Source organism: Octodon degus, unplaced genomic scaffold (genome assembly GCF_000260255.1).
Source record: "Octodon degus isolate 3935 unplaced genomic scaffold, OctDeg1.0 scaffold00239, whole genome shotgun sequence".
NCBI lineage: Eukaryota > Metazoa > Chordata > Mammalia > Rodentia > Octodontidae > Octodon > Octodon degus.
This window is the reverse complement of record NW_004524815.1, coordinates 1,700,598-1,712,885: the sequence shown is the minus strand read 5'-3', so window position 1 is coordinate 1,712,885 and position 12,288 is coordinate 1,700,598. Positions and strand designations below refer to the sequence as shown.

General features: G+C 52.8%; 1 protein-coding gene across 11 annotated transcripts in view; it reads right to left on the bottom strand.

The window, feature by feature from the left end:
* Positions 1-538: 538 nt before the first annotated feature.
* Ctnnd1 (catenin delta 1) overlaps positions 539-12,288 on the bottom strand; it is a 46,603-nt gene continuing 34,853 nt past the window's right edge. For 5 of the 11 annotated variants that reach the window (XM_023706093.1, XM_023706094.1, XM_023706102.1 and 2 more), the window contains 14 exons: positions 11,696-11,879; positions 11,064-11,181; positions 10,486-10,639; positions 10,084-10,101; positions 9,626-9,694; positions 8,831-8,958; positions 8,587-8,737; positions 7,834-8,026; positions 7,146-7,260; positions 6,797-6,884; positions 3,993-4,055; positions 3,240-3,340; positions 2,775-2,861; positions 539-2,494 (listed from right to left, as the gene is read on the bottom strand). In XM_023706093.1, the coding sequence (XP_023561861.1) occupies positions 2,483-2,494; positions 2,775-2,861; positions 3,240-3,340; positions 3,993-4,055; positions 6,797-6,884; positions 7,146-7,260; positions 7,834-8,026; positions 8,587-8,737; positions 8,831-8,958; positions 9,626-9,694; positions 10,084-10,101; positions 10,486-10,639; positions 11,064-11,181; positions 11,696-11,879 (1,481 nt within the window). In that variant the 3' untranslated portion in view covers positions 539-2,482. The remainder of the gene's footprint in view (positions 2,495-2,774; positions 2,862-3,239; positions 3,341-3,992; positions 4,056-6,796; positions 6,885-7,145; positions 7,261-7,833; positions 8,027-8,586; positions 8,738-8,830; positions 8,959-9,625; positions 9,695-10,083; positions 10,102-10,485; positions 10,640-11,063; positions 11,182-11,695; positions 11,880-12,288) is intronic. The other 6 variants (XM_023706103.1, XM_023706097.1, XM_023706096.1 and 3 more) reach the window with 5 other exon arrangements.

Here is a 12,288-nt window from a genome sequence, read left to right as displayed (position 1 = left end):
GTCCTGGAGACTTGCAAAGCCATAGGTTCTTCACACCTCAGCCTCCCAGCTCGAGGTCAGATCTCCAGTTCCATGGCAGCCACATTTCTTTTAAAAATCTTCAGAAGGAAAAGAATGTTTCAGGGCCAGCCAGCTAGCTCAGAGGATTAAAGCACCTGCTTAGGCAGATGCAGGGACCAGGGTTTGATCCCTGGCATGCCGTGCAGGCCCAGCCCCCCAGGGCGTGCTGAGACAGGATTGAGACTGGGTGTGGTGGTGTGCGCCTGTAATCCCAGCGCTTGGGATGCTGAAAACAGGAGGATCACTAGAGTCCCATCTGTATAGACCCTGTACTAAATACTAAAAAATAAACAGTTTCATATGAAATTTAAGTCTTGCCTGGTAAGAGGTAGGACTGTACAAAATAAACGCACCCAGGCGTAAGCCAGCAAGCGCCTTCTAGCAGCTGTGGAGAGAGCAGGCAGAGCGAGGCTTGTGGAAGGGAGGTGAGGAGGAGGAGCAAACACAGCTGCCGGAGGAACACACAGCTGCCCACACGCACACTTTAAAAACTTTATTTATATAAAAACTCATTTGTTTTTAAAAGCATTAAGGAGAGAAAGAAAAGAGCAAATGTACGGAGCCGAAGATGCCCCAAGTAGTATTCGGTGGGAAGGTGGGATTTTTGGTTTTCTGGAGTTGAATGTTTAGTGTGTTTCTAAGTGAAAATGGGAAAACAAATGGTTAGAGGTCCCCGAAGCCCATGGCTATTCTATCACCCGCACCGCACCGAGAAGAGAGCACCAGGAGAGCAGAGGACACGAGCAACCACCTCGGAGTCAGGGCTGGTGGGGGCAGGGTCCCCGCCAGCAAGCTCTGCGGTCACAGACAGCAAAAAGTCCTTCTGGCCAGAAAAGGTGGGCGGAGTGGGGAAGGCGGGAGGGAAGGTGCTGGGGGCTGCAGTGCCTGGGAAGGGCTGGGGTCCAGGAGCCTCCATAGAACAGGCAGAGAAAGGGGGAGGGAGGAGCAATTCCAGTTGCACTGAACAGAGCTTTTGGATGAAGGGTAACAGGAGGCAAATAAGAAAAACAGTTAAAGAGAAAGAATCAAGCCATCTAGCATCTGGTTCTGCTAGCCAACCTGCTGATCCACAGGGGAGCCACAGGCAGCCTTGGGCAGGGACCCTTGTAGCTAGGATCCCTCCCACAGTGGTGGCAAACACCAGCCACAAAGGAGTTAACGGCCACCGCCTCCTTCTCTTCCAACCACTCCGTGAGACCCATCAGGATGAGACTCAAAGGAGGCCCAACCCCGTGCAGTTGAGAAGGGCTCGCCCTGGCGGAAGTGAGTGCTACACCAGTCCCGAAGAGAGAAGCTGAGGTTCTCTACAGTTGCCTCTCAGCATCTTCCTGCTGTTGAGGGCCAACAGTGGGTACGGAAGCAACAAAATACTTTAACTTGCAAAATCATGAGAAATGAGACTGCAGAGGCAAAGGAAGGCACGTGGGAGGGAGGGAGGAGATGCACCCAGGCCGAAGGCACAGTGAGGAGGCAAAGCCAGGGCAATCGCCGCCTTGTGAGGGAGGACAGGAGCTATGTACACCAGGTCCTGCAGGCACCAAACAATCCAGGGAGGAGGCGGGGAGGACGGGCTCGAGGGCAGGAGGCGGCAGCACAGGGCAGCCTCCGCAGCTTCCTGCATGGTCCTCCCAGGGTCTCCTAGAGCTGCATCTTCCCTAAAGATGTCCGGCTTCTCCACCAGCCTTCACGACATTCTCCTCTCGCATGGCCTCCTGCAGGCAGCCAGGCCAGGCTGGCAGGCTCAGCACAGGTGGAGGCGGCCCAGTGGAGGCAGCCCGGCACTGCACGAGGCTCCCTGATGGGATGGAGTCTGCAGGTCCTTACGGTCCCTGCTCCGGAGATGAGGGCAGCAAGGTTTCCACTACTCACAGGCCCTTGCCAAGCGGAATGTGCCAGTGTTGTCAGCCTTCTTTTTCCAAAATAGCCGCTGGAATAGGTAAGGATTCACACTTCCCATTCTCCGAAAATAAAAGTCCCTTCCCCACCAGGAAAAATGATTGCGAGTAAGAACCATCCATGTAGCAGACTGCTGGTCATTGCATATACAACACGGAGCTTGGGGCTCCGCGCCTTCCAGTGAAGATTCCCACTCCCTCCTTCCTCCACACAGGGCCAAGTTCCTGGAGAGCCGGCCAGAAGCTCATCTGCAGCAGTTTCAGCAGTTTTTCGAGATTGGAGACTGAGATGCAGTGCGCACACCGCAGTCAGGTTTCCCGGCAGGAGCCAGGGAGGCTGAGTGGGCGTGGGGCACACGGGCCGGTCAACTTCACTGTGCGAAGCCGGGAGTCCAGAGCAAAGGGCAGGAGGCAGCCTGGCAGTTGGCACAACAGTCCAGCGAAGAAAGGGGAAAAATCAGTCTGTTTCACCACCAAAAAATGAAAGTACATATATTATAAGCCCAGATGGAGCGCAGGGAGTGGTGCTAAATCTTCTGCTGTGGGAAAAGAGAAACAGGACATTAGCAGCAGTGGGAATAAGAAGAGAAGGCAGGGGAAAACGTGGGCAAATCGAGAGGAAGAAAAGTAGCACACAGTGGAGAAGCGATCACCGGCTGTGCGGCCCAGCCTCTTGGGCAGCACAATCAGAGAAGCAGAACCCCAGGCCCACAGAGCTGACTCGCGTCTCCCGCCTGATCAGAGAAGCGTGATTGCAAACTGCAGGCTCACGGGCACCTCCTTCCTCGGGGACAATATGGAAGGGGCCGGAGGACATACCATGGAGGGGTAAGACACCTGGTCCCCCTCATCATCCAAAACCAACACATCCAACTCTTCCTCCAGAGAATCCTGCCCCTCGGTCTGCTGTGAACACATGCAATTGGTTAGTATGAACAGAGAGAAGAGCCTCCCGAGGGCGTGCCAGGCCTAGGGAAAACTCTAGAATGTGTACATTCAAACCAACCAGGTAGAAGAGGGGCAAAAGATTCAACAGGCAGGTATGAGTGTGGGAAGGGTGAGAATAGATCAGTTAGCGTTAGTTGTGTCAGTAACACCTTCACAGGCTTCCTGCTCCCAGCCTGACCAATGCAGAAATCCCCATGAGTCAAAATTCCTACTTGTTCCTACAAACTCCCACCAGAAAAAGACTGTGTCTCTGTCTCCTTTCCTCACTCCACAGGACGTAACAGGCCTCAGAACAGAACCAGCCTTGATGGGCAGCAGTACATAAAGAGAATTTACCATCAAGGGAGTTCCCTTCAGCGGCTCCAGGTCGCCTAGGTCCCCACTTCGATCCAGTGTTCTGTTGTGGTCTCTCTCGCTCAGTGTGGAATAGTTGTTATCTGTGAACACAGTACACAGACACATGGCAGCGCTGGAGGCCCATGTACCACGTCTAGGTATGACTTAGGCACCTCTGCTGGGAACTGAGCTGTGCCGGGGGCTCCTGAAAGCCATCACGTCTGATGGTCATGGACTTCACAGGAGCTTGAATAAGGTAGGAGAGAGCATAAAGGAAGTCCCCAGAGCTGAAGGGTGACAATGGTGCTGACCCCAAAAGGCCAGTCTCTAAGGGGACTGAAATAGAGAACAGTGACGTATGCAGCTGGAAGGACCTGACAAAGGAAAACAGAACTTGAGTTAAGCTTTTGGGATGAAGAGAAATTGACACAGCAAATGGGAAGGACAGTCCAGAAAGAGAGAGCAAGGAGACAGCAGCAAGTAGACCAGGAAGGTGGAGTGAGTGCTTGGGAGAAAACGGAAAAAGGGCGACTCAGGCCACAATGGGCTATGCTCAGGGACACATGTGCCACTCTGCAGGGACGGGGAGGTGAGGAATCTTCTGAGAGTTCTGAGAAAGTACAGGAAAGAGACGGGCCCCAGGCCGGTGAGGATGGCAAGCGTGAGGCGTCAGGAGGACACTGCGGAGCCCAGTAGGCCTGCGCATCCAGGGAGACACTAGTCCCTGTCCTGGGGCGGGGGCTCATTACCTACCTAGTGATTTTGTGTTTGATCCCACATTGCTCATTTGAATTTCTTCCCGGTCAGGTTTCTTATCTACATGAAGTCAGAAAGTTATCCAGGTCAAAACCAGCTCTCAGCATCTGCACACACCACCAACTGCCCTCTGGTCTGTCCTCCTACCCTTCCTGCGCTGAGTTCTCATTGGGGATAGTGGGAACAGAGTGGTGGTGAAGCCCAGCCCTCAGCGTGACCCGCCCTGCAGACGAGAACTCAGACCAGCAGCTTGCACACCACTTGGTCTCGCTTGGCCTTGCTTCTGTCTTAAAGTCTGAGGAGCAGGGCTGAGGCTGCAGCTCAGTGGCAGCCTGCACCTAGCACAGCGAGGCCCTAGGTTCGATCCCCAGAGCCGCACTGAACACAAAACTGTGAGGGTCCAAGAGCTTTCACACATGAGTCAGACATGTTAGTATTTACTGTACTGAGAAATTTTCTCTGCTTTGCTTAAAAAAGTAAAATTTACTATATGTTATAGTAAATTTTTGGTTTTGCCTTTGCTTTCATTGCTGGTTACTGCAGTAAGGCCTTGCTAGGTAATCCAAGCTGTCCTAGAACAGGGATACTCCTGCCTCAGCATTCTGAGTCCTGGGGTCACAGGTAGGTACCACCATATCTAGATTATATGTGTGTGTGTGTGTGTGTAATTATTATTTTTCTTTTTTTCTTTTCCCCCAGTACCAGGAATCAAACTCAGGACTTTGCACTTACCAGGCAGGAGATTATGCTACACAGCTATATCCCCAGCCTAGATTACAGTATTTTTAATACAAGACATTGTACACAATTTTGCATATAGCTTTAAGCTTTCTTAATCAAAAAAAGCTGGATTCTCACATCCGTTTCTGCATTCAGTCTGCTGTGGCATGTTACTCTGGCTGACGAATAATGGAGAAAATCCAGCCTCACACAGGTAAAAAGTTGGCAAAAGGTGGCTATCAACAGACTTTTCAGGAAACTGTGCATACGCTGGTGGTGTACACCTACTCAGCACACAGAGCCAGGGATCACATCCAGGGCCTCCTCATGCTAAGCCAACATCCCCACTGCTAGGTTTTTTTTTTTTGTGGAACCGGGGATTGAACTCAGACCCTTCCCACTGCGATGTTTTAATCCTGGGAGCAGCTTTTGTTTGTTTTTGCAGCACTGAGGACTGAAGCCAGGATATCCCCAAAGACTTCATTTTTATATTTCCAGATAAGATCTTGCTGAACTAAACTATCCACAGGGGCCTCAAACTTGCGACCCTCCTGACTCAAGTCTCCCTCAGTGCTTCAAGATTAGCAGCAACGTTAAACATGAAACCAAACAATCTCTTTGTATCCTGTTCAATTAAAACCCACTGGTCTGTCTTGTACTTAGCACAGATTAATTACCCAGGCACAAGTCTGATGTAACATGATACTGTCAACTGCAAAACATCACCAGGCCCACGCAGGCACAGTGGCCCAACACTGTGACCCCACCCATCATTCTTGGGCGACTGAGGCAGGAGGGTCACTGTAAGGATAAAGCCAGTATGAATGACATGCAAAGCCCTATCTCGCATCTAGGTCACTGGAGTCTGGATATTCCACATACTAGCACATTTCACTTCATACTTTTTGGGGCAGTGGGGGCACCAGGGATCGAACTCGGACACTGTGCTTGCTGGGCAGGCACTATATTTTGTTTTTAAAAATTATATTCACTGATGTCACACTGATATCGTTAGAAAGCCTGAAGTACTATGAAGTTAGCAGACTCACAGAGGTAGCCTCAAATTTTCAAGACTTTGATTTTCAGTTCAAAGCTAAGACAGAAAACACTATCAGTTATTTTGCACAAAGCAACAAGCTCACTTCATTGTGTTTTACTGTACCCACGTGCTAGTTCATTATTTTGATTTTGCATTATTTAGGATGGAACCCAGGGCCTTCACACTGAGCTACATCCCAGCCCTATTTATTTTAAGACAGGACTTCATTAAATTGGTAAAGTGCCCAGCCTGGGCTAAAATTTGCAATACTACTGCCTCAGCCTCCCAGAGTGCTGGGATTGAAGGTATATGCCACCATGCACAGCTCCTGAATTCATTTTTGAGCAAATGCCAGGGAAATGCCTTGTAATTCTGACAGTTTCTCATCCAGTCATTTTCTTCAAGTAGAACGGTACTGCAGAAACCAGGCACAACAACGGCGCTGCTTCCACGTGTGACAGCAGCGCTGGGGAGCCTCTCCTCTCCCTCAGCACTGGGCGTGTAAGAGATACCCACTCGCATGCAGGCAGAAACATGAACACTGCCAACAGCGACAGCTCCACTGAGCCATCCTCCAGTGAGGGTGGGCTCTGTGTAGCTCAGGAATGCTGCGAGAAAGCCACACAGGCTCCCAGGGCTGAGGAACACGGGCCCACCCTCACAGAGATTGGAGGGCCTCGGCACATGTTCAAGGAAAAATGGAAAAGCCTGCTCATTTCTTGGAGAAATGTGTTTGTCTGCACAGCAGAAGGGTTTTAAATGTGTAGTGGTTAACACTGGATGGTAGAAATAACTGATTTTCTGTTGTTTTTCTAGTTCTCTGCATTTTCTAATTTTAAGAGTACATATACGTTATTTGATGTTATATAGAAATTTAAAAGGCGAAGAGAAATGCTAGGACTCACTCTGCAGCAGAGGAATCCCACATCCCACCCTGAAAAGAATCACTGCTGGGGAACAAATACAAGCGCCCTGCTCTCAGCTGCCCAGCCCAGCATTGCCCCAGGAGAGGTGGAAGGAGACACTGTGGCCTGGCCCATACCTAGCTTTTGGTTGCGGTCGATGAGGGGCAGCGTGGAGTCATCGTACGAGTGACTGCTCTGGCTCCGTGTGGCACTGTTCAGGTTCACCTGCGGCACACGGGAACGCAGTCAGTGGCCCCAGGTCCGCCCGCGCACGTCCTGCCCCTGCTCCTCTGCACCTCCTCCTCCAGACGCCCTCTGACCACACCAGGCTCCCTGCCCTGCCTCCCACCTCCACATGCAGACCTGAGTCCACAGCAGAGGCCCTCGGTTCCTCCTCCCCAACACCAGTCTTGCGGAGAGACAGTGAGGTAGAATGTGCACAGGTAGCAGGAGGCCTGAGACCACCTGGTGCCCAATGTGACATACCTGAAAGTCCGACTTCTTCCACCCTTCTTTCTCCAGTGGCTTCCTCAGCTCCTTGTATCCCCAGATTGTCTGCAATACCAGCGCTGCCGCTCGGACTTCTTTTTCTGAGCGATTCCTTTGAAGGAAAGCAACACCATGTGAAATTTGGATGCAAGACCAGAAAAGCAACTTACCATTCGCCTCAACCACCAGCTTAGAACACCCCCTCAGAAATCCAGCAGGGCACTTGCTTGTAATCCCAGCCACTCGGGGAGGCTGAGGCAGAAGGACTGCAAACTTGAGAGCAGCCTAGGCACCTGAATAAGATCCTGTCTCAAAATAAAAGTTTAAACAAACAGCCTAGAAGCTGTAATCCCGGCCCTCGGGAGACAAAGCAGGCAAACTGCTGTTGAGGTTGACCTACACAAGTCAGTTCAAGGCCAGCCTGCACTACACACAGTCTCAAAAATAGGGCGTGTGAGTAGGGTGGCTATGCAGCTCAGCCCTGGGTTCAGTCCTCACCACTACAAAAAAAAAAGCCTGCCACCCATTCATGGATCTTAAGACAAATAGAGCAACACCTCCTCCCACCATCCCACATGTAAAAATGGCCAAGACCCCAGAAAGCCAAGAGGAAGTCGCTTTCCCAGCAGCCTCCTCTCTTTCTCCAAATTCCCCATCCCCCCGCTGTGATGCTGACTGAGCTCACCCTGATTTGTTGATCAACACTAGTTTCTCAATGCCCTGTGTCTCGCGGAGCTTTTTGGCAGCCTCCAAGTTCTCGGCAATAACCTCATTGATGGTGTTCAAAATAGAGACAACAGTATCCTCGGAGAAGTTCCAGGAAGAGTTCTGCTGGCCCCCTGGCAGATTCTTCACCAAGTTAGGAATGGCATGTTTGCCTGCAGCAGCAAGGTGGAAGGAACCCAGGTAAGGGGCAGGTGTGAGGAGCCTCATGTGGCGCATGGTGGCCACCAGGCCATGCATGGCGCATTCCTCCTGAGTCGCTCTTGCAGCCCACAGGGCTGCCAGATGCTGGCAGGGGCAGAGGACCAGGCCAGCTATGAAGTCACTGCTCGCCCCTCAGAAGCGGGGAGCTCACTGCTGTGGTCACTCGGGACAGCAGTCACGAGGAAACGTAGGAGCCAGCAAGGGCTCTGCCACCAACCACTACACTGACTTCGCACCCCTCTTCAGTTTCCTCACCCTACTGCAAGCAGAACAGCCCTGTGTCAAGTGGTGGGCACTGACTGAGAACAGGAGGTGCAGGGGTGCGGTGCTTGGGTCACGGCAACTCCTGAGCTGTCTCCATGGTCCTCGCCTCCGGGCTTTCCAGAGCAGCTCTACCCCAGAAGTGTCACATGGGGGGGCTGGGCTCTTCCCAGCCAGTGACTCCCCATGCACCTGCGGCCCTGCAGGCACTGTGCCACCTGCTGAGTGAGGATGGCACTTGGCTCCTTACCGATGAGCTCCTTGTTGCGAGCATCCACAGCCAGATTCCTCAGCGCACCAGAGGCCGCTTTCACCACACGCTCATGCTCGCTACTCAGGAGGTCAGCGATGGCTGAGAGAGCCTTCTCTTGACGCAGCGCAGAGCGGATGTACCGGCCGTACTACAAGGGGCACACGGATAGTGGAAGATTATAAATGGCAGGGCCCATTACCAACGTCTCCCACCTCCGGGTCCACTTCTGAAAGGGACTCACTGTCCAGCGCCCGGCACATAAGTTCTGAATGGCTCCAGCGGAGGCTTCTAGGATGGCAGGAGTCTTGCTCTCCTTGAGGAGTGAGATGTATATCCGGACCACTTCCGGCTGAAACAGCAGCTCATATCCTGTACCAGGGAAAGGCAAGAAGACAGCGTGCGAATCGACCGGGCACCTGCGCACTCTGGGCTGACACATGCATTCTGCTACACTGCGGGGCTCCACAGCCCCCTCACACACTCAACAGCACACTCAACGCAACTCCTTCCTGCTTAGCAATAACGAGCCACTCATGGACAGGAAGAGACTGTGGGGTCCAACGCTCTCTTCCCCTGCACTCTTCTCCCCCACAGCTTTCTCTGCCTTGCTGCACCATGAATGCTGAGCTCACTGACTAAGTTCAGGGCTAAGAACTCCTCCCCTCCAGCAAATCATTTTTAATGGAGCCCAGTCATTGTCCCACCCACTATGAGGAGTGAAAGCGACTGTCACAGATCTAACAACACTTCAGCATCAGGTCCTCGAAGAGCTGTGAGCTCTACACTTTACATTCATCTACACAGTGAGCCCGAAGAGCCAGAGAGGCTTCAAGTGCTCAGCATCACTGCTCGGCCCATGAGTAGTCTCCCCAAGTCCTGCCGTAACTCTACCGTGCCCCATTGTGCTGGTCATCACCTCAAACCCGTAAGGTAGAGGAGAGGGCAGTAAGCAGGGGACATAAAGTCTGCGGTTAGGCCATCAAACACCAATACTATATGAGAGCTCTAGAGACAGAAAAGAAAAAAACCACCTTACCTCGAGCAGGACTGGTTCTTTTAGGGAAGTCTACCGTGTCATTTGCTGGATCCTCCGTGGGCTTCTTCCCTAGTGATGAGGGAGGGGAAGAGACGGGGGCAAAGACTTCATCTGGCACACCATCATCCTTCACACAGAATCTCTGGCCCACAGATCCATCGCAAGGCCAAAGCAGCCCTCCCCATCCCAGCAGGGGTTGGTGGAAACGAGGACAGAAGCAGGCAGCAGGCAGGGAACAAGGGTAACCACTCTTGGTGCTGTGGACTGAGTTCTGGTAACAGAGAACACTGCCCATAGTAACATGCCATGGCAGGAGCTCAGAGGAGCCAGCTTGTCTCAGTGGCCCTTCAGAATGGAATTCCTAGGCGCAGCACAAGGGAGGCGAGGCGAGGGTAGGCTATGGGAACTGAGACTGAAACATGCAGATGGCACACCGACAAGCCCAAGCGCCCACTCACCTCTGGAGAACCACTCATCTGCCCGCGCGTCACCCAAAGTGGAAAGCAGAGGAGAGAAACGCAGGAGAAAGGTGTCAACAGGATCTTGGGCAAATAAGCAGGAAAGCACAGAGGAACAGCACACGGAGACACGCAGGAGGACCGGGGAGAAGGCCCTACATTCACTGAGCTGCTGTCCTCCCACACCCAAGTCACTGATGCCAGTGGCCGCCGCCAGTCAGCACCACCAGCACCAGCACTAGCACCACTGCCACCACCACCACCACCACAACTAGAGCACATAGCAGGAGAAGCAGCACACAGAGCTGCAGCCTCGTCGGCAAAGCCCTGTACCTGGAGCCTCACCCACACCTCTCCCCACACCACAGGCAGGTCAGAGGAGGGCTGAAGCGCAACACTCACCTTTGCCTTTCTTGGCGCCAAAGCAGCTGGCCGCGTGGGGCCCGGCATTGTTGGAAACAGTGGGGGGTGCCTCTTGGTAGCGCTCTGCTTGTGGAATCTCCCGGTGAACTTGGTAGGATAAATTCCGCAGGAGGCAGACACAGTTCTCTACAAGCTTAGGGACACAAGACAAAGACCCAATGAGAGGACAGCATCCATGGCCATCTCGCAACAAGGACAAGTGTCCAGGATCCAGGTACTATAATGGCCATCCTCAAACCAAGTGCAGTGGTGCACACCTGCTACCTAGCACTCAGGAGGCTGAGGCAGGAGCATCACTGGGCGGCCGAGGCCATCTTGAACTGCAGGCGAAGCCTTGCCTCAAAAAGACCAGCCAAACCTAAGTCCATCCTCATAAGCACAGCACAGCCATCCTCTCTCAGGTGGCCCCAGGATTCTCAACACCCTGCTGTCTGCAGGCCAATGGAGGCCACTTATGGATGGAATGGCTTCTACCACTATCTGCTACATGACCCAAAACTCAGGTCTTGTTTTTCCTACTTAATGGCTGCCAACGCAGCCCAGATGCAGCGACTCACCTTGCTGTCTGAATCTTTCTGCCCAATCTCAGCCTGAACAATGAAAACCAGGGCATCGACAAGACCATCACACTCCCGAAGCTTCCGGCGGGCTTCACTCCTCTCTGAGCTTACATTCCTGAGGGGGAACCAGGAAGTACTTACTTACAACGAGCCAAGCCCAAAGTCCTCCCTCACCACCTGCAACATGCGCAAGCTTCCTCGGTGCCTCTTCTACTCCTGGAAACAAATGGCCGCTGTCTACCATGAGCGAGGCGCTGCAGCTGACAGGACTGACAGTGAGTGCTGCTTGCTCAACTTCTAGAACCCCACGGGCCAACAAGAGGGATTTAAGACAGAACAGATGCTTCCTGCACAGGTGCAGACTCGGAACAAGGCAGCGTTTGGCTAAAGTGTGCGTAACTGAGGACACAGCCCCGAACCTCCTCACACGTGTGGGCTCTCACGGGGTGTACCAAACAAGAGGACAAAGTCAGGGGTCATCAAAGAGGGGAGGACCTATGGGGGCCAGCAAGGAGGTCTGTGCAGTGCACATAGAAGAGCAGCAGTGAAGGCAGACAAAAACAAGAGTGAGGGTGAACAACGAGCTGAAGAACGAGAACTATCTTTAAGAAGCTGTGCCCTGCTATTACCTAAGGCAGCCAGCAGTGTTGGTGAGCACCGACTCCCACTCGATGTGGCGAGGCTTACAGTCCTCGCTTGGCTCCCTCTCCCAGCCAGAGTGCGGGATGATCACCTCATCCGTCAGGGCGTGCAGGGCGTGGTCCACAATCTCCATCTTGATGGAGTCATGGGACGAGAGGTTCCACAGGGTTCCTGGCAGAGACAACAGTCAGACGGCCCTCGGAGAACGTCCAAGAGAAGCCCCTCTTCCAGCGATAGCAAGTCGTCTAGAGCTTTCAGTGATCACAAGCCCAGCAGCCCGTGCAGCATGTACGCCAGGGGCTTGCCACTACAGGCCTGCCACCACTGCCCTGCTCCACAGCGTCTCAGTTTTCCACAGTGACCAAATGCCTTGTAATGACATTCAAGCTTTAGTTTGCAACCCACAATCAGAAATATATTTTATACTGTAGCTCAAAACACAAAGGGAGCCTGCCCTTAGCTCAGTCATTTAAGCACCTGCTCATGCGAAGGCAGTCAGGAGCAGGATACTGTGGTTCGATCCCCAGCTAGGCCTGCCCTTTAGGCAGCCTGAGCCACCAAAAAAAAAAAAAAAAAAAAA